The sequence below is a fragment of the Dromaius novaehollandiae genome, chromosome 38 (assembly GCF_036370855.1).
Source record: "Dromaius novaehollandiae isolate bDroNov1 chromosome 38, bDroNov1.hap1, whole genome shotgun sequence".
Taxonomy (NCBI): domain Eukaryota; kingdom Metazoa; phylum Chordata; class Aves; order Casuariiformes; family Dromaiidae; genus Dromaius; species Dromaius novaehollandiae.
Genome location: NC_088137.1, coordinates 485173 through 510563, shown reverse-complemented (window position 1 = coordinate 510563; position 25391 = coordinate 485173). Strand labels below are relative to the sequence as shown.

Genomic DNA, 25391 nt, shown 5'->3' with positions numbered 1-25391 from the left:
CATGATGCCGCGCGGCAGGGCCCGGAGGCCCGCGGCCTCCACCTCCCATGATGCCCCGCGGCACAGCCCCCGCCATATCCCATGATGCCCCGCGGCAGCGCACCCCCCCCCCCATCCCCGCGGTTCCTCCCAGCCTCCTCCATCCCATCACGCCCCGCATCGCGGAGTTCTGTCCCTCGGGGGCCGCCGTACCGCCCCCCCGGCATCCGCATCGCGGCGTTCTGTCCCTCGGGGGCCACCGTACCGCCCCCCCACCCCCCCGCATCTGTATTGTTCTGTCCCTCGCGGGCCACCGTACCGCCCCCCACCCCCCGCATCCGTATTGTTCTGTCCCTCGGGGGCCGCCGTACCCCCCTCCCCCGCCCCCCGGAGCGGGACGTTCTGTCCCTCGGGCGCCGCCGTACCGCACTCCCCCCACCCCCCCCCAAACGCGCATCCGCATCGCGGCGTTCTGCCCCTCGGCGGCCGCCGTAGCCGCCGCCGCCGCGCGGCCCGCCGGGAGCTGTAGTCCCCCGCGGGCGGGCGGGCGGCGGCGGCGGGGGAGGGGAGGCGGGGGCGGCGGCCTCGCGGTCCCGGCGTGCCCCGCGCGCGGCCGCCGCCGCCCCAGGGTGCCCCGCGCGCGGCCGAGGAGGCGGCGCCGCCCCCGCGCCGCAGCGTTTAAAGATGGCGGCGGGCGGCGGCGGGGCCTGGGCGCCCCCCGGGCGCGGGCGCTTCCCGGCGCGGCCCGGCCGCGGCGGCGCCGCCTCCGCCTGGTCCCGGCCGGGCTCGGCCTCGGGCTCCGGTTCGGCCTCGGGCTGCGGCCCCGGGCGGCCGCGGGCGCCGCTGGTGCGGGGCGAGCGGCCTCGCGGCGGCCCCGACGCGGCTCTCCGCGCCCTGCTCGGCCTCGCCGGGGGCCTCCGGCGCCTGCGGGCGCTGCTGGGCGGCGGCGGCGACGAGGAGGAGCCGGTGAGCGGGGGGCGCCGCGGGGCGGGGGGGGGGATGTGGGGCGGGAGGGCGCCAGGCCCCGGGGGGGGGGAGGATGTGGCCGGGGGGGGCAGATGGGGGGCTGGGGGGGTAGAGGGGGGGCAGGAGGCCGCTTGGGGGGGGTGGATGTGGGTCGGGGGGGCAGATGGGGGGCTGGGGGCACCGGGGGGGGCAGATGTGGGGCAGGAGGCCCCTTGGGGGGTGGATGTGGCTCGGGGGGGTGGATGTGGGGCTGGGGGCACGGGGGGGCAGATGTGGGGCTGGGGGGGTAGAGGGGGGGCAGGAGGGCGCCTGGGGGGTGGATGTGGGGCTGGGGGCACCGGGGGGGGCAGCTGTGGGGCCGGAGGCCCCTTAGGGGGGTGGATGTAGCTCGGGGGGGCAGTTGTGGGGCTGGAGGTGCCTTGGGGGGGCAGGTGTGGGTCGGGGAGGGGCAGATGTGGGGCAGGAGGCCGCTTAGGGGGGCAGATGTGGGGCAGGAGGCGCCTTGGGGGGGCAGATGGGGGGCAGGAGGGAGCGGGGGGGGCAGATGTGGGGCTGGTGAGCGCCAGGCGCTGGGGGAGGGGCAGATGTGGGGCTGGAGGTGCCCTGGGGGGGCAGATGTGGGGCAGCAGAGGTCTGAGAGAGCAGTTGTGGGGCAGGAGGCCACTTCGGGGGGTGGATGTGGCTCGGGGGGGCAGCTGTGGGGCAGGAGGCCCCTTGGGGGGTGGATGTGGCTCGGGGGGGGCAGTTGTGGGGCAGGAGGCGCCTTGGGGGGGCAGATGGGGGGCAGGAGGGAGCGGGGGGGGCAGATGTGGGGCTGGAGAGCGCCAGGCGCTGGGGGAGGGGCAGATGTGGGGCTGGGGGGGCCAGATGTGGGGCAGGAGGTGCCTTGGGGGGGCAGATGTGGGGCAGGAGGTGCTTTGGGGGGGCAAATGTGGGGCAGGAAGCCCCTGGGGGGGCAAATGTGGGTTGGGGAGGGGCACATGTGGGGCTGGAGAGCACCAGGCCCCTTGGGGGGGCAGATGTGGGGCAGGAGACCCCCGGGGGGGGTAGATGGGGCTCGGGGGGGCAGATGTGGGGCTGGGGGGGGGAGATGTGGGGCAGGAGGTGCCTTAGGGGGGCAGATGTGGGGCAGGGCAGGATCAGGGGGGCAGATGTGGGGCAGGAGACCCCCGGGGGGTAGATGGGGCTCGGGGGGGGCAGATGTGGGGCGGGGGGGGCAGATGTGGGGCAGGAGGTGCCTTAGGGAGGCAGATGTGGGGCAGGGCAGGATCGGGGGGGCAGATGTGGGGCAGGAGACCCCCGGGGGGGTAGATGGGGCTCGGGGGGGGCAGATGTGGGGCGGGGGGGGCAGATGTGGGGCAGGAGGTGCCTTAGGGAGGCAGATGTGGGGCAGGGCAGGATCGGGGGGCAGCTGTGGGGCAGGAGCCGTGTCCCCACCCCCCGTCTTTGGCCCCCATCACGCGTGTCCCCGGCGTCACACGTGTCCCCGTGGTCACGCGTGTGCGGCGTTCGGGGCCCCTCCCGCGTGTCCCCACGTGTCACGCGTGTCCCCACGTCCCCCCTCCACGCGTGTCCCCACGCTTGGGCCAGGTCACGCGTGTCCCCGCCATCGCGTGTGTCCCCTGGTTGGGTCACGCGTGGCCACGTCGTGCGTGTCGCAGCGTCCCGTGTTCAGGCCGTGTTTGGGTCACGTCACGCGTGTCCCCACGATGACATGTGTCCCGTGTTCGGGCTGTGTCACACGTGTCCCCACCGTTCCGTGTCCCGTGGTCACACATTTCCCATGTTCAGGCTGTGTCACGTGTGTCCCCACCATCACGTGTGTCTTCTGTTTGGGTCACACGTGTGGACGTCACGTGTGTCTCAGTGTCACATGTGTCCCGTGTTTGGGCTGAGCCCCGTGTTCAGGCCGTGTCACACGTGTCCTTGTTGTCACACGTGTCCTTGTTGTCACACGTGTCCTTGTTGTCACATGTGTCCCGTCTTTGGGTCAGGCGTGTCCCATGTTTGGTCTGTGTCATGCGTGTCCCCGCTGTCACGTGTGTCCCGTGTTTGGGTCACGTGTCCATGTCACGTGTGTCCCGCTGTCACACGCAGCCCATGTTCGGGCCGTGTCACGCGTGTCCCCTCCATCAGCCGTGTCCTGCGTTTGGGTCACACGCGTGTCCCGTGTTCGGGCCGTGTCCCGCGTGTCCCCTTTGTCACGCGTGTCCCGTGTTCGGGGCGTGTCCCCTTTGTCACATGTGTCCCGTGTTGGGGTCACGTGTGTCCATGTCACGCGTGTCCCATGTTCAGGTCACGTGTCCGTGTCACGCGTGTCCCCCCATCACGCGTGTCACATGTCCGGGCCGTGTCCCCACACCCCCCATCACAGCTGCCCCCCCCAGCCCACACGTGTGGGGGGGGCGGAGCCACGTGGCACCAGGGGGCGGGGCCTTGCCGGGGGCGGGGCCAGGAGGGGCCTGGGGGCGGGGCTAAAGCAGGGGGCGGGGCCAGGTGGCACCTGGGACCAGGCCAGGAGGGGCCGGGCCGGGGCTTAGTCAAGGGGCGGAGCCAGGAGGGACTTGGGGGCGGGGCTTAAACAGGGGGCGGAGCCAGGTGCGGTGGGGGCGGGGCTTATCCTGGGGGCGTGGCCAAACCTGCTCAAGGGACAGAGCCAGAGGGGAGGGGGTGGGAGGGGCCTGGCTGGGGGCGGGGCTTCCCCGAGGGGCGGGGCCTGCCGGGGGGTGGGCGGGGCCAGCAGGGGGGCGGGGCTAACGCTGTCCCCTCCCCCCTCCAGGAGGAGTTTCGGGGCTTCCTGCCCGAGGAGGCGGCGCCCGGGCCCCTCCCCCGCCCGGCCCGGCGCTCCGCTCGAGGTGACCCGGACGCCTGGGCCCCTTCCCCGCCCCCCCCCCCGCTGCCCCCTGACCCCCCCCCGGACGCCTGGGCCCCTCCCTGCCCCCCCCGCCACCCCCTGACCCCCCCCCCGGACGCCTGGGCCCCTCCCTGCCCCCCCCACCCTCTGACCCCCCCCCGGACACCTGGGCCCCTTCCCCACCCCTCCCCGGACGCCTGGGCCCCTCCCTGGACGCCTGGGCCCCTTCCCCACCCCCCCGCCACCCTCTGACCCCCCCCGGACACCTGGGCCCCTTCCCCACTCTCCGGGACGCCTGGGCCCCCCGGACGCCTGGGCCCCTCCCTGGGTCTCCTTGGTCCTTCATCCCCCCGCCCACCTGGACGCCTGGGTCCTTCGTGCCCCCCCCCGGACGCCTGGGCCCCTTCGTGGGTCCCTCCCCCCCCCACCTGGACACCTGGGTCCCCCCGGACGCCTGGGCCCCTCCCTGGGTCCCTCCCCTCCCCCACCTGGATGTCTGGGCCCCCCGGACGCCTGGGCCCCTCCCCGGGTCCCCTGGGTCCCCCCCCTCCCGGACGCCTGGGCCCCTCCCGGACGCCTGGGCCCCTCCCTGGGTCCCTCCCTCCCCCCCCACCCGGATGCCTGGGTCCCCCCGGACGCCTGGGCCCTTCCCTGGGTCCCCTGGGTCCCTCCCCCCCCCCCCCACCCGGACACCTGGGTCCCCCCGGACGCCTGGGCCCCTCCCCGGGTCCCCTGGGTCCCTCCCCCCCCCCCCCCCCGGACGCCTGGGCCCCCGGCGGCAGGCGCTGACGTCTCCCCGCGTCCCTCCCCCCTCCGCAGGCGTCCGCCCGGCGCCCTCCCCTCCCCGCGACGACATCAGCGGTGACATCAGCGGTGACGTCAGCGGTGAGGTCAGCGCGGCCCGGGGGCGGCCCCGGAGGGGGGGCGGCGGCGGCCGTTGCCGGGGGCGACGCCCGGGGGCCCCGGCGTCTCCCAGCAGCCCCCGGGGCGGGCGGCGGCAGCGGCGGCGGCAGCAGCAACAACGTCCCCCCGCCCCCGGCGAGGGGCCCAGGCGTCCCCCGCGGCGGCCCCGGGCCTTCGTGCTGCCCCCGGTCAGCGCCCGCTCGGCCCGGCCCCTCCGGCCCCCCCGCCGCTTCCTCTCCGAGCCCGCGGGGACGGCGACGGGGACGGGGACGGGGACGGGGACACCCCCCCGGGGGCCGTCAGGACGTGGGGACGGGGTGCCACCGCCCCGGGGGACGTCGAGACGCGGGGACGGGGTGACGTCAGCTCAACGGGAGCTGTTGACACGTGGGGACGGGGTGACGTCAGCTCAACGGGAGCCGTTGGCACGTGGGGACGAGGTGCCACCACCCCGGGGGACATCGAGACGTGGGGACGGGGTGACGTCACCTCAACGGGAGCTGTTGATACGTGGGGATGGGGTGACGTCACCTCAACGGGAGCCATCGGCACGTGGGGACGAGGTGCCACCGCCCCGGGGGACGTCAAGACACGGGGACGGGGTGACGTCAGCTCAACGGGAGCCGTCGGCACGTGGGGACGAGGTGCCACCGCCCCAGGGGACGTCAAGACGCGGGGACGGGGTGACGTCAGCTCAACGGGAGCTGTTGACACGCGGGGACGGGGTGACGTCACCTCAACGTGAGCCGTTGACATGTGAGGACGAGGTGCCACCACCCCGGGGGACATCGAGACGCGGGGACGGGGTGACGTCACCTCAACGGGAGCCGTTGGCACGTGGGGACGAGGTGCCACCACCCCGGGGGACGTCAAGACGCGGGGACGGGGTGACGTCACCTGAACGTGAGACGTTGGCACGTGGGGATGAGGTGACGTCACCTCAACGGGAGCCGTCAGCACGTGGGGACGAGGTGCCACCGCCCCGGGGGACGTCAAGACGTGGGGACGGGGTGACGTCACCTCAACGGGAGGCGTCGTCACATGGGGACGAGGTGCCACCACCCCGGGGGACAGCGGCGCACGGGGACGGGGTGACGCCAACCCGGGAGGAGCCATCGGCACGGGTTGAGGTGCCACCACCACCCCGGGGACCATCAAGACGTGGGGACGGGGTGACGTCACCTCAAGACGGCCAATCGGCACGTGGGGACGGGGTGCCACCACCCCGGGGGCCATCAGGACGTGGGGACGGGGTGACGTCACCTCAAGACGGCCAATCGGCACGTGGGGACGGGGTGCCACCACCCCGGGGGCCATCAGGACGTGGGGACGGGGTGACATCACCTCAACGGGAGCCATCGGCACGCGGGGACACGGTGCCACCACCCTGGGAGGAGCCGTTGACACGCGTTGAGGTGCCACTGCCACCCCGGGGGCCATCAAGACGTGGGGACGGGGTGCCACCACCCCGGGGGCCATCAGGACGTGGGGACGGGGTGACGTCACCCCAAGAGGAGCCCTCGGCACGCGGGGACACGGTGCCACCGCCCCAAGACCCGTCAACGCACGCGGACGAGGTGCCACCACCTCAGCGTGAGCCACCGGCACGGGTTGAGGTGCCACCACCATCGCGGGAGCCATCAAGACGTGGGGACGGGGTGACGCCACCTCGAGACGACCAATCGGCACGTGGGGACGAGGTGCCACCACCCCAAGAGGAGCCATTGACGCGGTTGGAGGTGCCGCCACCCCGAAAGGAGCCATTGACTCGTAGGGACGAGGTGCCACCGCCCCAGGACAAGCCGTTGACACGTGGGGACGAGGTGCCACCGCCTCGAGATGACCAACCGGCACGTGGGGACGAGGTGGCACCACCCCAGGAGCCATTGATACGTGGGGACGGGGTGCCGCCACCTCCAGGTGACCAATCAGGACGCGGGGACGGGGTGCCGCCACCTCGAGATGACCAATCAGGACGCGGGGACGAGGTGCCGCCACCCCGGGACAAGCGGCTGCTTCGCAGGAGCAGAGTGTCACCGCTCGAGGACGAGGTGCCACCGCCCTGGAAGAAGGTGACAACCCGCAGGGACAAGGTGCCACCGTCCCGGGACAAGCGGCTGGCGCGCGGGGACGAGGTGCCGCCGCCCAGGGACGAGGTGTCACCACGTGGGGACGAGCCGGTGGCACCGGGTGACACCGCGCCGGCGGCGAAATCGCCGGGAAAAGGGGACAAAACGCCCGGAAAAAGCCCTAAATCGCCCCAAAACGGAGACGGATCGTGGCGGAGAGGGGACGGGTCCCCCGCCAACGGGGCCGGGTCGCCCCGTAATTGGGAGAAATCCCTGCGGAATTGGGTCAAAGCGTGCGGAAAACGGGACAAATCGCCCGGCAGCGGCGCCGCAGCCCGCCGGAATCGGGCCAAACCGCCCGGAAACGGGCAAAAACCGCCCGGAAACGGGCAAAACCGGCGCCGGGGCTGGAGAAGGTCCTCCAGGATCTGGGACAGGTCGGGCAGGAGACGCGGCGGGCGGCGCGGAAACCAGGAGAAACGGCCCCAAAACGGCGACGGGGCCTCCGAAAACGGCGACGGGGCGGTGGAAAACGGGGAGAAACCGCTGGGAAACGGTGAATTTCTGGAAAACGAGGAGGAAACGCCCGTAAACGGGGAGAAATTGTTTGAAATTGAGGAGAAATCACCCGAAAAAGCTGATGGACGGAGCAGAAATGGGGAGGAATCACCCCAAAACGGGGAGAAACTGCCCCAAAACGAGGAGATTGACGAAAATGTGGACAAATTTGGGGACGGGACCAAAAATCCCCCAAAAAGTGATGAATTGTGGCGAAACGGTGCCGAGTTGCCCCAAAATGGCGCCGAATCGCCCCAAAACGGGGCCGAGGTGACGCCGGGCTCGGTGGCCCCGTCGGTGGTGGCCCCCGGCCCGCGGCGCGCCATCCTCCGTGCGGCCACCTTCCGCTGGACCTCGCCACGCCCCGTCGGGGACACCGCGGGGACGCTCGGGGACACCGCGGTGGCAGCCGGTGACGCCGTGGGGACGCTCGGAGCCACCCCGAGCTCCAAAGAGGCCCCCAAGGCCTTCAGGGCCGCCGTGGTGGCCCTCGGGGACGTCGCGGTGGCCCTGGAGGACGCGGCGGTGGCCCTCGGGGATGCGGCGGTGGCCCTCGGGGACAGGGCGGTGGCCCGGGCCCCCCCCCGGCGTCCCCCGCTGCTGCGGGCGCCCCGCTTCACGGCCAGCGCCGCCCACCTGAAGATCTACCAGTCGCTGCGGGCCACCGCCGGGGCCACCGAGGCCGGTCCCGAGGGCCCCCGGCGGCCCCCGGCCCCCGCCAACCACCTGGCCCTGCCCCAGTTCGCCAGTGACGTCAAGCTGGAGACCGGTGACGCCAACGGGGACATCGCTGACCTCAACGTGGACACCAAAAGCGTCAGCCGGAGCGCTGGTGACGTCAACGTGGACACCAAACTCGTCAACGTGGACGCCAGAAGGGTCAAGCTGAGCGTTGGTGACGTCAAGCTGAGCGTTGGTGACATCTACGTGGACGCCAGAGGCGTCACCCTGAGCGCTGGTGACGTCAACTTGGGCACCGATGTCAACGCAGGTGCCGGTGACGTCAACGCGGACACCAAAGACGTCAAGCTGAGTGCTGGTGACGTCAAGCCGGACACCGACGTCAACACGGACGCTGGGGACATCAAGATGGCCACCAGCGACGTCAAGCTGAGTGGCGGCGATGTCAACATGGCTGGTGGTGATGTCAAGCCGGGCACTGGTGACATCAGCATGGACACTGGTGATGTCGACAGAGGTGGTGGTGACGTCAACTTGGGTGACGTCAAGCTGGGCACCATCAATGTCAACGTGGGTGGCACTGACGTCAAGCGGGGCATCACCGACGTCAACTTGGGCGTCACCAACGTCAACGTGGATGTCACCAACGTCAACCGGGGCACCACCGACGTCAACCGGGCCCTGACTGACGCCAACCTGGGCACCGACGTCAACCTGGGCATCACCAACGTCAACGTGGGCGGCACCAACGTCAACCAGGGCACCACCAACGTCAACCAGGGCACCACCAATGTCAACTGGGCCATCGCCAACGTCAACCAGACCATCGCCAACGTCAACGTGGGCGGCGCCGACGTCAACATCGGCACCGACGTCAACCGGGGCATCACCGACGTCAACGTGGGCATCACCGACGTCAACGTTGACGGCGCCAACGTCAACCGGGACGTCGCCAACGTCAACCTGGGCGTCACCAACGTCAACCTGGGCGTCACCAACGTCAAGGCGGAGGCCGGTGACGTCAGGGCGGAGGCCGGTGACGTCGGCGGGGGGGCGGCGCTGGCCGGCATCGACCGGGTCTACAGCCTGCTGAGCCGGGCCAAGGTGCAGCTCTTCAGCATCGACCGGCGGCAGCAGCTGCGCCCCGCCCCGGTGAGCCCGGACGCCTGGGCCCCTGCGCGGGGGGGGGGATGGGGGACGCCTGGGCTCCTTTCCCGGGGTGCCCGGATGCCTGGGCCCCTTTCGCAGGGCTCCCAGACACCTGGGTTCCTTCTCAGGGCGCCCGGACGCCTGGGTCCCTCCTCGGGGAGGGGGCGGGGAGGTCCCCGGACGCCTGGGCCCCTTTCTTGGGACGCCCGGACACCTGGGCCCCTCAGCGGGGAGGGGGAGGGGGGACGCTCGGATGCCTGGGCCCCTTCTCTGGGCACCTGGACGCCTGGGCCCCTTCACGGGGAGGGGGAGGGGGAGCTCCCCGGACGCCTGGGCCCCTCCTTGGGGCACCCGGACGCCTGGGCCCCTTCACAGGGAGGGGGAGGGGGGACACCCGGACGCCTGGGCCCCTCCTTGGGGCACCCGGACGCCTGGGCCCCTTCACAGGGAGGGGGAGGGAGAGCTCCCCGGACGCCTGGGCCCCTCCTTGGGGCACCCGGACGCCTGGGCCCCTTCACAGGGAGGGGGAGGGGGGACACCCGGACGCCTGGGCCCCTCCTTGGGGCACCCGGACACCTGGGCCCCTTCGTGGGGAGGGGGAGGGGGGACACCCGGACGCCTGGGCCCCTCCTTGGGGCACCCGGACGCCTGGGCCCCTTCGTGGGGGCAGGGGGTGCCGTCTCACCCGGGGGGGGGTCCGGGGTGCCCGGAGGGGCCCAGGCGTCCGGGCGCCGCTCACCCCCCTCCCCTCCCCCCCCCGCAGCGGTCGCCGGGGGAGGGGCCGGAGGGGCCCGAGGAGCCCGAGGACGACGGCGAGGAGCCGCGGCGGCAGGTGGGGGGGGGCGGGGGGGCACCCAGGGGTGCTGGGGGGGCGATGGGGGGCGGGGGGGCACCCATGGGTGCTAGGGGGGTGATGGGAGGCGGGGGGGGTCCTATGGGTGCTGGGGGGGGCGATGGGGGGTGGGGGGCACCCATGGGTGCTGGGGGGGGCAATGGGGGCACCCGGAGGGGTGATGGGGGGGGCAATGGGGGCACCCATGGGTGCTGGGGGGGGTGCTGGGGGGGTGGGGAGGCACCCGGGGGTGCTGGGGGGGGCGATGGGGGGTGACAGGGGCACCCGGGGGGGTGATGGGGGGGCAATGGGGGGTGGGGGGGCACCCCTGGGTGCTGGGGGGGCAATGGGGGCTCCTATGGGTGCTGGGGGGGCAATGGGGGGCACCCCTGGGTGCTGGGGGGGGCAATGGGGGGGTGCAATGGGTGCTGGGGGGGGCAATGGGGGGTGGGGGGGCACCCCTGGGTGCTGGGGGGGCAATGGGGGGCTCCTATGGGTGCTGGGGGGGCAATGGGGGGCACCTGGGGGGCTGGGGGCACCCCTGGGTGCCGGGGGGGGGTGTCCCCACATCACCCCCGTGGTCCCGCGTGACAGCACACGCCTGCTGGCGTGTCACCGCGTGACGTCACGTGATCTCACGTGCCATCATGGCACATCACGTCATCGCGTGGCGTCCCTGATGTCACGTGACGCCGCGTGTCACCCCGTGACGCCGTGTGACATCACGTGACGCCGCGTGTCGCTGCATGATGCCGCGTATCGTCGTGTGTCGCGGCGTGGCGTCACGTGTCGCTGCGTGTCGCGGCGTGTCGAGGCGTGACGAGGCGTGTCGCGGCGTGCCGAGGCGTGGCGAGGCGTGACGAGGCGTGTCGCCGCGTGTGCCCCCAGGGCCCGCCGTCGCCGGGGCCCCGCGTGAAGCACGTGTGTCGCCACGCGGCCGTGGCGCTGGGCCAGGCCCGGGCCCTGCTGCCCCCCGAGGCGCCGCCGCGGCTCAGCGCCCTGCCCCCCCGCCGCCCCCGGCCCCCCCCAGGTGAGACACGCCACCCACACGCCAAGCACACGCGTGTCCCGCGCGTGGGACACGTGTACGTGGTGCTGGGGGGGGCCGTGGGGCTCGGGGAGGTGCCCTGGCTCAGCGCCCTGCCCCCCCGCCGCCCCCCCCCCGGGGAGACACGCCAAGCACACGCGTGTGACACGTGTGGTGGTCTGTAAGGTGCCACCGCGGACGCCTGGGCCCCTCCCGGACGCCTGGGTCCCCCGGGATGCCTGGGCCCCTCCCAAACACCTGGGCCCCTCCTGGACGCCTGGGCCCCCCCGGACGCCTGGGTCCCTTCCGGACGCCTGGGCCCCTTCCCGGACGCTTGGGCCCCTTCCCGGACGCCTGGGCCCCTCCGGGATGCCTGGGCCCCACCCGGACGCCTGGGCCCCTCCCGGACACCTGGGCCCCTCCCAGACACCTGGGTCCCCGGGGACGCCTGGGCCCCTCCCGGACACCTGGGCCCCTCCCCAGATACCTGGGCCCCTCCCGGACACCTGGGCCCCCCCCCCGGACGCCTGGGCCCCTCCCCAGATACCTGGGCCCCTCCCGGACGCCTGGGCCCTTCCCGGACGCCTGGGCCCCCCCATTGACTCTTCCCCCGTCCCGCAGAGACGTCTTCGGCCTCGGAGGACGAAGCAGAGGAGGCAGCGGCGGGGGGGGGCCGAGCCAAGCGGGGGCGGCCCGGACGCCTGGGCCCAGCGGCGCGCCGCCCCGCCGCCCCCCCGCCGCCCCCCCCGCCGCCCCCCCGGCGGAACCGGCGGAACCGGCGCTCGCGCTGCGGCCGCTGCCGAGGCTGCCGCACCCCCCGCGACTGCGCCGCCTGCGCCAACTGCCGCGACAAGCCCAAGTTCGGCGGCCCCAACACCAAGAAGCAGTGCTGCGTGTGAGGGCCCCCCGCCCGGACGCCTGGGCCCCCCCCCCCCGGGATCGTCCCCGGACGCCTGGGCCCCCCCTGGGATCCCCCTTGTCCCGCTTTGTGACCCTCCCGGACGCCTGGGCCCCCTGGGATCATCCCCGGACGCCTGGGCCCCCGGGATCCCGCTCGCTCCGCTCCCCAATGCACCCGGACGCCTGGGCCCCCTGGGATCGCCCCCAGACGCCTGGGCCCCCGGGATCCCGCTCGCTCCGCTCCCCAATGCACCCGGACGCCTGGGCCCCCCGGATGCCTGGGCCCCCCCTGGGATCGCCCCTGGACGCCTGGGCCCCTGGGATCCCGCTCGCTCCGCTCCCCAATGCACCCGGATGCCTGGGCCCCCCGGACGCCTGGGCCCACCCTGGGATCGCCCCCGGACGCCGGGGCCCCTGGGATCCCCCCCCCCCCGCTCCGTCCCCCCGGACGCCTGGGCCCCCCCTGATGCCCGCTCCCCCCTCCCCCCCCCCCCAGGTACCGCAAGTGCGACAAGATCGAGGCGCGCAAGATGGAGCGGCTGGCGCGGAAAGGTGGGCGGCACGCGTGGCCGGGCGTGTCGAGGCGTGTCGAGGCGTGTCGAGGCGTGTCGGGGTGTGTCGAGGCGCGTGGGGCCATGGCAGGGCGTGTGGGGCCGTGGCGAGGCGTGTCGAGGTGTGTGGGGCCATGGCAGGGCGTGTGGGACCGTGGCGAGGCGTGGCGGGGCGTGTGGGGCCGTGTCGAGGCGTGTCAAGGCGTGTGGGGCCATGTCGGGGCGTGTCGGGGCGTGTGGGGCCGTGTCAAGGCATGTGGGGCGGTGTCGAGGCGTGGCGGGGCATCGCGGGGCGTGTGGGGCCGTGGCGGGGCGTGTGGGGCCATGTTGGGCTGTGTCGGGGCGTGTCGAGGCGTGTGGGGCCATGTTGGGCCGTGTCGGGGCGTGTCAAGGCGTGTGGGGCCGTGTCGAGGCGTGTCGAGGCGTGTGGGGCCATGTTGGGCCGTGTCGAGGCGTGTCGAGGTGTGTCGAGGCGTGGCGGGGCGTGTGGGGCCGTGTCGGGGCGTGTCAGGGCGTGTGGGGCCGTTTCAGGGCCGTTTTGGGGCCGTTTTCCACTGCTTTGGGGTTTTGCGTGGACAGATGGTGCCATTTTCAGCCATTTTGGGTCACTTTGAACCATTTTGCCTCACTTTGGGCCATTTTGGGCCGTTTTGGGCCATTTTGGGTCCATTTTCCCCCTGTTTAGGGCTTTCGTGTGCACGTGTGGCACCCTTGTGGGTCATTTGGGCTCATTTGGGGCCATTTTGGGTCCGTTTTCCCCTGTCTGGGGTTTTGCATGGACATGTGGCATCGTTTTGGGCCGTTTTGGGCCGCTTTGGGTCATTTTGAGTCATTTTGGGCCATTTTGGGTCCGTTTTCTGCCTGTTTAGGGTTTTTGCGTGGAGACGTGGCACCATTTTGGCTCATTTTGGGCCATTTTGGGTCCGTTTTCCCCTGTTTGGGGTTTTGCATGGACATGTGGCATCGTTTTGGGCCATTTTGGGCCATTTTGGGCCATTTGGGGTCTGTTTTCTGCTATTTGGGGGTTTGCGGGGAGACGTGGCACCATTTTGGGGCCAATCTGCTGCGTTTTGGGTGCGGCTGGGGCCGGGGGCTGCTGTTTGGGGCAGTGTCCCCCTCCCCGTCCCCTGTTGTCCCCCACGTCCCCTCCCCATGTCCTCAGTGTCCCCAATAGTCCTTAATTGTCCCTAATTGTCCCCAATTGTCACCCATTGTCACCTATTGTCCCTGTCCCCGTGTCCCCACCCCCGTCCCTCTCCCTCAGGTGTCCCCACCCCCCAGGTGTCCCCTCCCCCTCCGTCCCCCCCCCCACTGTCCCCTCCCCCCGGCCACATGGTCCCCGAGCAGGGCCAGCGCTGGGACACGGGGACACAGGTAGGGGCTGGGGGGGACAGGGGGGACGTGGGGGGACAGGGGGGACATGGAGGGACATGGAGGGACATGGGGGACATGGAGGGACATGGGGGACATGGGGGGACATGGGGGGACATGGGGGACATGGGGGACATGGGGGACATGGGGGGACATGGGGACATGGGGGACATGGGGGACATGGAGGGACATGGGGGGACATGGGGGACATGGGGAACATGGAGGGACATGGAGGGACATGGGGGACATGGGGGGACATGGGGGGACATGGGGGGACATGGGGGGACATGGAGGGACATGGGGGACATGGGGGGACATGGAGGGACATGGGGGACATGGGGGACATGGAGGGACATGGGGGGACATGGAGGGACATGGAGGGACATGGAGGGACATGGAGGGACATGGGGGACATGGGGGGACATGGGGGACATGGAGGGACATGGAGGGACATGGGGGACATGGGGGACATGGAGGGACATGGGGGGACATGGGGGACATGGGGAACATGGAGGGACATGGAGGGACATGGGGGACATGGGGGGACATGGAGGGACATGGGGGGACATGGAGGGACATGGGGGACATGGGGGGACATGGGGGACATGGGGGACAGGGGGGACATGGGGGACATGGAGGGACATGGGGGACATGGGGGACATGGGGGACATGGGGGGATATGGGGGACATGGAGGGACATGGAGGGACATGGGGGGACATGGGGGACATGGAGGGACATGGAGGGACATGGGGGACATGGGGGACATGGGGGACATGGGGGACATGGGGGGACAGGGGGGACATGGGGGACATGGAGGGACATGGAGGGACATGGAGGGACATGGAGGGACATGGGGGACATGGGGGGACATGGGGGACATGGGGGACATGGAGGGACATGGGGGACATGGGGGGACATGGAGGGACATGGGGGACATGGGGGACATGGAGGGACATGGGGGACATGGAGGGACATGGAGGGACATGGAGGGACATGGGGGACATGGGGGGACATGGAGGGACATGGGGGACATGGGGGACATGGGGGGACATGGGGGACATGGGGGACATGGAGGGACATGGAGGGACATGGGGGACATGGAGGGACATGGGGGGACATGGGGGGACATGGAGGGACATGGGGGACATGGGGGACATGGAGGGACATGGGGGACATGGAGGGACATGGAGGGACATGGAGGGACATGGGGGACATGGGGGGACATGGAGGGACATGGGGGACATGGGGGACATGGGGGGACATGGGGGACATGGGGGACATGGAGGGACATGGAGGGACATGGGGGACATGGAGGGACATGGGGGGACATGGGGGGACATGGAGGGACATGGAGGGACATGGAGGGACATGGGGGACATGGAGGGACATGGAGGGACATGGGGGACATGGAGGGACATGGGGGGACATGGGGGACATGGAGGGACATGGAGGGACATGGGGGACATGGGGGGACATGGAGGGACATGGGGGACATGGGGGACATGGGGGGACATGGGGGACATGGGGGACATGGAGGGACATGGAGGGACATGGGGGGACATGGGGGACATGGGGGGACATGGGGGGACATGGAGGGACATGGAGGGACATGGGGGACATGGAGGGACATGGGGGGACATGGGGGGACATGGAGGGACATGGAGGGACATGGAGGGACATGGGGGACATGGAGGGACATGGGGGGACATGGGGGACATGGAGGGACATGGAGGGACATGGGGGACATGGGGGGACATGGAGGGACATGGGGGACATGGGGGACATGGGGGGACATGGAGGGACATGGGGGACACGGGGGGACATGGAGGGACATGGAGGGACATGGGGGACATGGGGGGACATGGGGGACATGGGGGGACATGGAGGGACACGGGGGACAGGGGGGACACATCACACACATGACCTTAGCATGTGCCACCCCCGAGTCACCCTCTTCTTTACCCCCCATTCGTGTCACACACGTGACCTTAGCGTGTCCCCACTCGGGTGTTTTGTGTCGGCTCCTGGTGCCTGGCATGGCCGGACCTGACGTGTAGCACGCGTGTAGTTAGCGTGTCACTTGGGGTCACGTGTTCTTGGCCTTAGCGCGGGACACGCCTCAGCCTTCGCGTGTCGCTCACGTGAACTTTGCGTGTCGCTGAGCCCCACAAACGTGTCGCATTGCTGGGGGGGGTCGTTTTGTGTCGCTGGCGTGTCCTTGGTGTGTCCTTGGTGTGTTCTTGGCGTGTCGTTGGCGTGTCGTTGCCGTGTCAGGAGGCCTCGTCGTCCCCGTTGTTGTTAGAGGAGGAGGAGGAGGCCGAGGCCGATGGCGGGGGGCGGCGTCGGCGTCATTGCGTGCCCTTGGCGTGTCGTTGGCGTGACGCTGGCGTGTCGTTGGCGTGTCCTTGGCGTGTCGTTGCCGTGTCGTTGGCGTGTCGTTGGCGTGTCAGGAGGCCTCGTCGTCCCTGTTGTCGTTAGAGGAGGAGGAGGAGGCCGAGGCCGATGGCGGGGGGCGGCGGCGGCGTCATTGCGTGTCCTTGGCGTGACGTTGGCGTGACGCTGGCGTGTCGTTGGCGTGTCAGGCCGGGGCGCGTGGCGGGAGGCCTCGTCGTCGCCGTCGTCGCCGGAGGAGGAGGAGGAGGAGGCCGAGGCCGAGGCCGAAGGCGGGGAGGGGCCGCGCAAGTCGTCGCGGCGCTGCGTGCGCCAGCGCCCGCCCTACGGCCACCTCGACTCCTCCGACGAGGCCGGGCCGCCCTCCGACACGGAGCACACGCGTGACACGGGTGAGCGGCACACGCATCGCGTCGTCACGTGGGTCGTCACGCGTGTTGTCGCGTGTTCGGGTCCGCGGCGGGGTCGGAGGTGCCGCCAGAGGCCCAGCACGCGCGGGAGGCAGGTGAGTGCCCCGCGGTCACGCGTGTTGTCGCGTGTTGTCGCATGTTCGGGTCCTCCAATGACGCTGAGCGGCCCCCAGACACGGAGCACACGCGTGACGCAGGTGAGTAGCACATGTGTCGTGTATTGTGGGTGTCGTCATGCGTGTTATCGCATGTTGGGGTCCTCCAACAAGGCCTAGGTGTTTTCCGACACGGAGCACACGCGTGACACGGGTGAGTGGCACACGCATCGCGTCGTCACGTGGGTCGTCACGCGTGTTGTCGCGTGTTCGGGTCCGTGGCGGGGTCAGAGGTGCCGCCAGACGCCCAGCACGCGCGGGAGGCAGGTGAGAGCCCCACGGTCACGCGTGTTGTCGCGTGTTATCATGTGTTCGGGTTCCCTAACGACACTGCGCTGCCCCTGGACACGGAGCACACGCATGACGCGGGTGAGTAGCACACGGGTCGTGTATCGTGTTGTCATGCGTGTTATCGCATGTTGGGGTCCTCCAACAAGGCCTAGGTGTTCTCCGACACCGAGCACACGCGTGACACGGGTGAGTGGCACACGCATCCCGTCGTCACGTGGGTCATCACGCGTGTTATCGCGTGTTCGGGTCCGTGGCGGGGTCGGAGGCGCTGCCAGATGCCCAGCACACGTGGGAGGCAGGTGAGCGCCCCGCGGTCACGCGTGTTGTCGCGTGTTGTCGCATGTTCGGGTCCTCCAATGCTGCTGAGGGGCCCCCAGACACGGAGCACACGCATGACGTAGGTGAGTAGCACACGCGTCGTGTATCATGTGTCGTCATGCGTGTTATCGCGTGTTTGGGTCCTCCGATGAGGCCGGGCCACACTCCAACATGGAGCACACACGGGACGCAGGTGGGTGGCACACGTGTCGTGACATCACGTGGGTCGTCACGCGTGTTATCGCGTGTTCGGGTCCGTGGGGGGGTCAGAGGCGCCGCCAGACGCCCAGCACACGCGTGACACGGGTGAGTGGCACACGCGTGACGGGGGGACCGGGGGTCATCACGCTGCAGGGACACATGTGAAGTGTGTGTGACATGTCTCGTGTCCCCCCGGCACCTGCGGGTGCTCGGTGTCCCCATGTCTCCATCCGCTTTGGGTCCATGTCCCCCCCTGTGTCCCCCCATGTCCCTCCATGTCCCCCATGTCCCCCATGTCCCCCCATGTCCCTCCATGTCCCCCATGTCCCCCATGTCCCTCCATGTCCCTCCATGTCCCCCCATGTCCCCCATGTCCCCCCATGTCCCTCCATGTCCCTCCATGTCCCCCCATGTCCCCCATGTCCCCCATGTCCCTCCATGTCCCTCCATGTCCCCCATGTCCCCCCATGTCCCCCCATGTCCCTCCATGTCCCCCCATGTCCCTCCATGTCCCCCCATGTCCCCCCATGTCCCCCCATGTCCCTCCATGTCCCCCATGTCCCCCATGTCCCCCCATGTCCCCCCATGTCCCCCATGTCCCCCCATGTCCCCCCATGTCCCCCCATGTCCCTCCATGTCCCCCCATGTCCCCCCATGTCCCTCCATGTCCCCCATGTCCCCCCTGTCCCTCATGTCCCCCCATGTCCCCCCATGTCCCTCCATGTCCCTCCATGTCCCCCCATGTCCCTCCATGTCCCCCATGTCCCTCCATGTCCCCCCATGTCCCCCCATGTCCCCCCATGTCCCTCCATGTCCCCCATGTCCCCCATGTCCCCCCATGTCCCCCCATGTCCCTCCATGTCCCCCCATGTCCCTCCATGTCCCCCATGTCCCTCCATGTCCCCCCATGTCCCCCCATGTCCCTCCATGTCCCCCATGTCCCCCCTGTCCCTCATGTCCCCCATGTCCCCCATGTCCCTCCATGTCCCTCCATGTCCCCCCATGTCCCCCCATGTCCCTCCATGTCCCCCATGTCCCCCCATGTCCCCCCATGTCCCCCCATGTCCCTCCATGTCCCCCATGTCCCCCATGTCCCCCCATGTCCCTCCATGTCCCCCCATGTCCCCCCATGTCCCCCCATGTCCCTCCATGTCCCCCCATGTCCCCCATGTCCCTCCATGTCCCCCCATGTCCCTCCATGTCCCCCATGTCCCTCCATGTCCCCCATGTCCCCCCATGTCCCCCCATGTCCCCCCATGTCCCCCATGTCCCCCCATGTCCCTCCATGTCCCTCCATGTCCCCCATGTCCCCCCATGTCCCCCCATGTCCCCCCATGTCCCTCCATGTCCCCCATGTCCCCCATGTCCCTCCATGTCCCTCCATGTCCCTCCATGTCCCCCATGTCCCCCCATGTCCCCCCATGTCCCTCCATGTCCCCCATGTCCCCCCATGTCCCCCATGTCCCCCCACGTCCCCCATGTCCCCCCATGTCCCTCCATGTCCCCCATGTCCCCCCATGTCCCCCCATGTCCCTCCATGTCCCCCATGTCCCTCCATGTCCCCCATGTCCTCCATGTCCCCCCATGTCCCTCCATGTCCCCCATGTCCCCCATGTCCCCCCATGTCCCCCCATGTCCCTCCATGTCCCTCCATGTCCCCCCATGTCCCCCCATGTCCCTCCATGTCCCTCCATGTCCCCCATGTCCCCCATGTCCCCCATGTCCCCCCATGTCCCCCCATGTCCCCCATGTCCCCCCATGTCCCTCCATGTCCCCCATGTCCCTCCATGTCCCCCATGTCCCCCATGTCCCCCATGTCCCTCCATGTCCCCCCATGTCCCCCCATGTCCCCCCATGTCCCTCCATGTCCCCCCATGTCCCCCCATGTCCCTCCATGTCCCTCCATGTCCCCCATGTCCCCCATGTCCCCCATGTCCCCCCATGTCCCCCCATGTCCCCCATGTCCCCCCATGTCCCCCCATGTCCCCCCATGTCCCTCCATGTCCCCCATGTCCCCCATGTCCCCCATGTCCCCCATGTCCCTCCATGTCCCTCCATGTCCCCCCATGTCCCCCCATGTCCCTCCATGTCCCCCATGTCCCCCATGTCCCCCATGTCCCCCCATGTCCCCCATGTCCCTCCATGTCCCCCCATGTCCCTCCATGTCCCTCCATGTCCCCCCATGTCCCCCCATGTCCCTCCATGTCCCCATGTCCCCGTGTCCCCCATGTCCCCCATGTCCCCATGTCCCCCCATGTCCCCCATGTCCCCCCATGTCCCCCCATGTCCCCCATGTCCCCCCATGTCCCTCATGTCCCCCATGTCCCCCATGTCCCCCCATGTCCCCCCATGTCCCCCATGTCCCCCCATGTCCCCCCATGTCCCCCATGTCCCCATGTCCCCCCATGTCCCCCATGTCCCCCCATGTCCCCCATGTCCCTCCATGTCCCCCATGTCCCCCATGTCCCTCCATGTCCCCCATGTCCCCCCATGTCCCCCCATGTCCCTCCATGTCCCTCCATGTCCCCCCATGTCCCCCCATGTCCCCCATGTCCCCCCATGTCCCTCCATGTCCCCCATGTCCCCCATGTCCCCCATCTCCCCCCATGTCCCCCATTTCCCCCAATGTCCCCCCATGTCCCTCCATGTCCCCCATGTCCCTCCATGTCCCTCCATGTCCCCCATGTCCCCCCATGTCCCCCATGTCCCCCATGTCCCCCATGTCCCCCCGTCCCCAGAGGTCCCCATGGAGGTGGAGGAGCCCAGCCGACCCCGTCGTGCCCCACTGCAGCCCGTGCTCCAGCTCAAGGCCCGGCGCCGGCCCGAGAAGGTGGGGGGCACCCATGGGTGCTGGGGGGCCGGGGGGGCCGGGAGGGGCCTGGGGGGCACCTGGGTTGTGGGGGGGACCATGGGGCACCCCTGGTTATGGGGCACCCCTGGGTGCTGGGGGGCATCTGGGGGGGGCTTTGGGGGTGGTCTGTGGTTGTGGGGCACCCATGGGTGCTGGGGTGCATCTGGGGGGGCTTTGGGGGACAGCTGTGGTTATGGGGCACCTGGGGGGCCTGGGGGGCACCTGGGGGGGCTTTGGGGGCCATCTTGGGTAATGGGGCACCCATGGGTGCTGGGGGGGCATCTGGGGGGCTTTGGGGGCCATTTTGGTTTATGGGGCACCCATGGGTGCTGGGGGGGCATCTGGGGGGCTTTGGAGGCCATCTTGGGTTATGGGGCACCCATGGGTGCTGGGGGTCTTTGGGGGCCATCTTGGGTTATGGGGCACCCCTGGGTGCTGGGGGGGCTTTGGGGGCCATTTTGGGTTATGGGGCACCCATGGGTGCTGGGGGGCATCTGGGGGGCTTTGGGGGGGTCTGTGGTTATGGGGCACCCCTGGGTGCTTGGGGGCATCTGGGGGGGCTTTGGGGGCCATTTTGGGTTATGGGGCACCCCTGGGTGCTGGGGGGGCATCTGGGGGGGCTTTGGGGGGACGTCTCTGGTTATGGGGCTTATGGGGCACCCGGGGGTGCTGGGGGGCATCTGGGGGGACTTGGGGGGGGGTCTGTGGTTATGGGGCACCCCTGGGTGCTGGGGGGGCTTTGGGGGCTGTCTTGGGTTATGGGGCACCCTTGGGTGCTGGGGGGCATCTGGGGGGCTTTGGGGGGGGTCTGTGGTTATGGGGCACCCATGGGTGCTTGGGGGCATCTGGGGGGCTTTGGGGGCCATCTTGGGTTATGGGGCACCCATGGGTGCTGGGGGGGCATCTGGGGGGGCTTTGGGGGGACGTCTCTGGTTATGGGGCTTATGGGGCACCCGGGGGTGCTGGGGGGCATCTGGGGGGACTTGGGGGGGGGTCTGTGGTTATGGGGCACCCATGGGTGCTGGAGGCATCTGGGGGGGCTTGGGGGGGTCTGTGGTTATGGGGCACCCATGGGTGCTGGAGGCATCTGGGGGGGCTTGGGGGGGTCTGTGGTTATGGGGCACCCATGGGTGCTGGAGGCATCTGGGGGGGCTTTGGTGGGGGTCTGTGGTTATGGGGCATCCATGGGTGCTGGGTGGCACTTGAGGGGGCTTTGGGGGCCATTTTGGGTTATGGGGCACCCATGGGTGCTGGTGGGGCATCTGGGGGGGCTTTGGGGGCGGGTCTGTGGTTATGGGGCACCCATGGGTGCTGGAGGCATCTGGGGGGGCTTGGGGGGGGTCTGTGGTTATGGGGCACCCATGGGTGCTGGGGGGCATCTGGGGGGGCTTTGGGGGGGGGTCTGTGGTTATGGGGCACCCATGGGTGCTGGGGGGCATCTGGGGGGGCTTTGGGGGCGGGTCTGTGGTTATGGGGCACCCATGGGTGCTGGAGGCATCTGGGGGGGCTTGGGGGGGGTCTGTGGTTATGGGGCACCCCTGGGTGCTGGGGGGCATCTGGGGGGGTTTGTGGGGGGTCTGTGGTTATGGGGCACCCATGGGTGCTGGGGGGTATCTGGGGGGGTTTTGGGGAACGTCTCTGGTTATGGGGGTTATGGGGCACCCAGGGGTGCTGGGGGGCCGGGGCAGCACCCATGGGGCCGTGGGGCACCCGTGGGCCCCCCCCGACCCCCCGGCCCCCCCCAGGAGGTGGAGGGGGGGGCGCCTGCCCCCCCCTGCCCAACGGCTGGTCGGGGAAGGGGCGCCCGGCCGACGGGGTCCATCGCCTCCGCGTCGACTTCAAGGTGAGGCCCGGCCCCCCCGGGACCCCCCCAGCACCCGTGGCACCCCCCCAGGACCCCCCAGCACCCGTAGGACCCCCTGGCACCCTTGAGACCCCCCAGGATCTTCTGGGAGCCCCTGGGACCCCCTAGGACCCCCCAGGACCCATGGGACCCCCTGGGACCCCCCCCAGGATGCCCTGAGACCCCCCCCGGCACCCATGGGACCCCCAGGGCACCCATGGGACCCCCTGGGACCCCCCAGGACTTTCTGGGACCCCCTGGGACCCCACCAGGACCCAAAGGGCCCCCCTGGCACCCATGACACCCCCCAGGATCCCCTGGGACCCCCTGGGACCCCCAGGACCCCCTGACACCCATGAGACCCCCCAGGACCTTCTGGGACCCCCCCGGACCCGCCGGCACCCATGGGACCCCATGGGACTCCCCAGGACCCATGGGACCCCCCAGGACCCCTGTGGCACCCACGGGACTCCTTGGGACCCCCCAGGGCCCCCACAAGACCCCCTGGCACCCATGGGACCCCCCAGCACCCCTGGGACCCATAGGACCCCCCGGCACCCATGGGACCCCCTGGGACCCCCCCAGGACCCATAGGACCCCCTGGCACTCATGAGACCCCCCCAGGACCTTCTGGGACCCCCCGGACCCCCCGGCACCCATGGGACCCCATGGGACTCCCCAGGACCCATGGGACCCCCCCAGGACCCCCCGGCACCCACGGGACCCCCCAGGACCCCCCAGGACCCATGGGACCCCTCGGGACCCTCTGGGACCCCCCCAGGACCCCCGGGACCCCCTGGCACCCGCAGGATCCCCCAAGACCCCCCAGCACCCATGAGACCCCCCCCCAGGACCCCCGTGGCACCCATGGGACCCCCCAGGACCCTCTGAGACCCCCTGAGACCCCCCCAGCACCCATGAGACCCCCCCCAGGACCCCCGTGGCACCCATGGGACCCCCCAGGACCCTCTGAGACCCCCTGAGCCCCCCCCCAGCACCCATGGGGGGGTCAGGGGTCCCCTCCCCCCATCTATAGGGGATCAGCCCCCCCCCCCGGCTATAGGGGGTGGGGGGGTCGGGTCCATAGGGGGGTCGGGGGTCGTCCATAGGTGCTGGGGGTCATTGGGGGGGGGTCGGGGGGTCCATGGGGGGGTCGGGGGTCCGCTCCATCTATAGGCGCTGCCCCCCCCCATAGGGGATCGGGGTCCCCAGTCTATAGGGGACGGGGGGGGGGTTGGGTCCAGGGGGGGGTCAGGGCTCGTCCATAGGGGTTCAATGAGGGGGGGGGCAGCCAGGGGTGTGGGGGGGGGCGTTGGGGGTCCCCCCCCCATCTATAGGGGATGGGTGGTCCCCAGTCTATAGGGGGTGGGGGCGTCGGGCCCATGGGGGGGACGGGGGGGTGTGCGGGGGGGGTCAAGGTCCTCTATAGGTGCTGCCCCCCCCCGTCCGTGGGGGGGGGGTACCGGGTCCATGGGGGGGTGGGGGATCCATAGGGGGGGTTCAGGTCCTGGGGGGGGCACGGGGGGGTCCGTGGGGGGGGTCAGGGGGTCCGTGGGGGGGTCAGGGGGTCCATGGGGGGGTCAGGGGGTCCGTGGGGGGGTCAGGGTGTCCATGGGGGGGGTCACACCCCTCAGTGTCCCCCCCGTCCCCCCCCCGCAGGAGGACTGCGCCCTGGAGAGCGTCCGGCTTGGGGGGGGGGGGGGTCAGGGGTGCGCGGGGGGTCCGTGGGGGGGTCAGGGGGTCCGTGGGGGGGTCAGGGGGTCCATGGGGGGGTCACAGCCCTCAGTGCCCCCCCCGTCCCCCCCCCGCAGGAGGACTGCGCCCTGGAGAGCGTCCGGCTTGGGGGGGGGGGGCTCAGGGGTGCGCGGGGGGGTCCGTGGGGGGGTCGGGGGTCCGTGGGGGGGGGTCACACCCCTCAGTGCCCCCCCCGTCCCCCCCCCCCGCAGGAGGACTGCGCCCTGGAGAGCGTCTGGCTTGGGGGGGGGGGCTCAGGGGTGCGCGGGGGGTCCGTGGGGGGGTCGGGGGTCGTGGGGGGGGTCACACCCCTCAGTGCCCCCCCCGTCCCCCCCCCGCAGGAGGACTGCACCCTGGAGAGCGTCCGGCTTGGGGGGGGGGCTCAGGGGTGCGCGGGGGGGTCCGTGGGGGGGTCGGGGGTCCGTGGGGGGGGGTCACACCCCTCAGTGCCCCCCCCCGTCCCCCCCCCGCAGGAGGACTGCGCCCTGGAGAGCGTCCGGCTTGGGGGGGGGGGGCTCAGGGGTGCGCGGGGGGGTCCGTGGGGGGGTCAGGGGTCCATGGGGGGGTCAGGGTGTCCATGGGGGGGGGGTCACACCCCTCAGTGCCCCCCCCGTCCCCCCCCCGCAGGAGGACTGTGCCCTGGAGAACGTCTGGCTCCTGGGGGGCCTCAGCGTCGTGGCCTCGGTGCCCGTCACCGCCCCCCTGCTCTGCCTGCTCTGCGCCAGCAAGGGCCTGCACCAGGTGCGCCCCCCCCCCCCGGGCCCCCCCGGACGCCTGGGCCCCCCCCCGGGACGCCTGGGCCCCCCCCCCCCGGGACGCCTGGGCCCCCCATCCCCCTTGGTCCCTCCCAGACGCCTGGGCCCCCCCAGACATTTGGGTCCCCCCCATCCCCCTTGGTCCCCCCCGGACGCCTGGGCCCCTTGGGGACACCTGGGCCCCCCCATCCCCCTTGGTCCCCCCTGGACACCTAGTCCCCCCCGGCCACCTGAGCCCCCCCCCAGCCGCCTGGGCCCCTCGGGGACGCCTGGGCCCCCCCCCGGACGCCTGCCCCCCCCCAGACGCCTGGGCCCCTCCTGGACGCCGGGGTCCCCCCGGCCACCTGAGCCCCCCGCCGGCCACCTGGGCCCCTTGGGGACACCTGGGCCCCCCCGGCCACCTGAGCACCCCCCCGGACGCCTGGGCCCCTCGGGGACGCCTGGGCCCCCCCGGCCACCTGAGCACCCCCCCGGACGCCTGGGCCCCTCGGGGACACCTGGGCCCCCCCGGCCACCTGAGCACCCCCCCGGATGCCTGGGTCCCTCCCGTACGCCTGGGTCCCCCCATCCCCCTGGGTCCCCCCGGACACCTGGGTCCCCC

At 71.3% G+C, this 25391-nt stretch overlaps 1 protein-coding gene across 1 annotated transcript; it reads left to right on the top strand.

The window, feature by feature from the left end:
• The first annotated feature begins 631 nt into the window (after positions 1-631).
• Positions 632-25138, top strand: KMT2B (lysine methyltransferase 2B). The gene is made up of 13 exons (XM_064503537.1): positions 632-945; positions 3725-3800; positions 4619-9162; positions 9923-9991; positions 10880-11021; positions 11640-11913; positions 12415-12470; positions 16424-16624; positions 20346-20437; positions 22204-22301; positions 23961-24003; positions 24663-24776; positions 25094-25138. Exons 1-13 carry the CDS (start codon positions 664-666, stop codon positions 25136-25138), a joined length of 6036 nt encoding a protein of 2011 aa, XP_064359607.1. The 5' UTR covers positions 632-663.
• The last annotated feature ends 253 nt before the right edge of the window (positions 25139-25391 follow it).

Coding starts and splice junctions, on each gene's coding strand:
- KMT2B (XM_064503537.1), top strand. CDS start 664: ATGGCGGCGGGCGGCGGCGGGGCCTGGGCGCCCCCCGGGCGCGGGCGC. Junction 9,992..10,879: donor GCGAGGAGCCGCGGCGGCAG/GTGGGGGGGGGC, acceptor GTGTGCCCCCAG/GGCCCGCCGTCGCCGGGGCC. Junction 12,471..16,423: donor GGAGCGGCTGGCGCGGAAAG/GTGGGCGGCACG, acceptor TTGGCGTGTCAG/GCCGGGGCGCGTGGCGGGAG.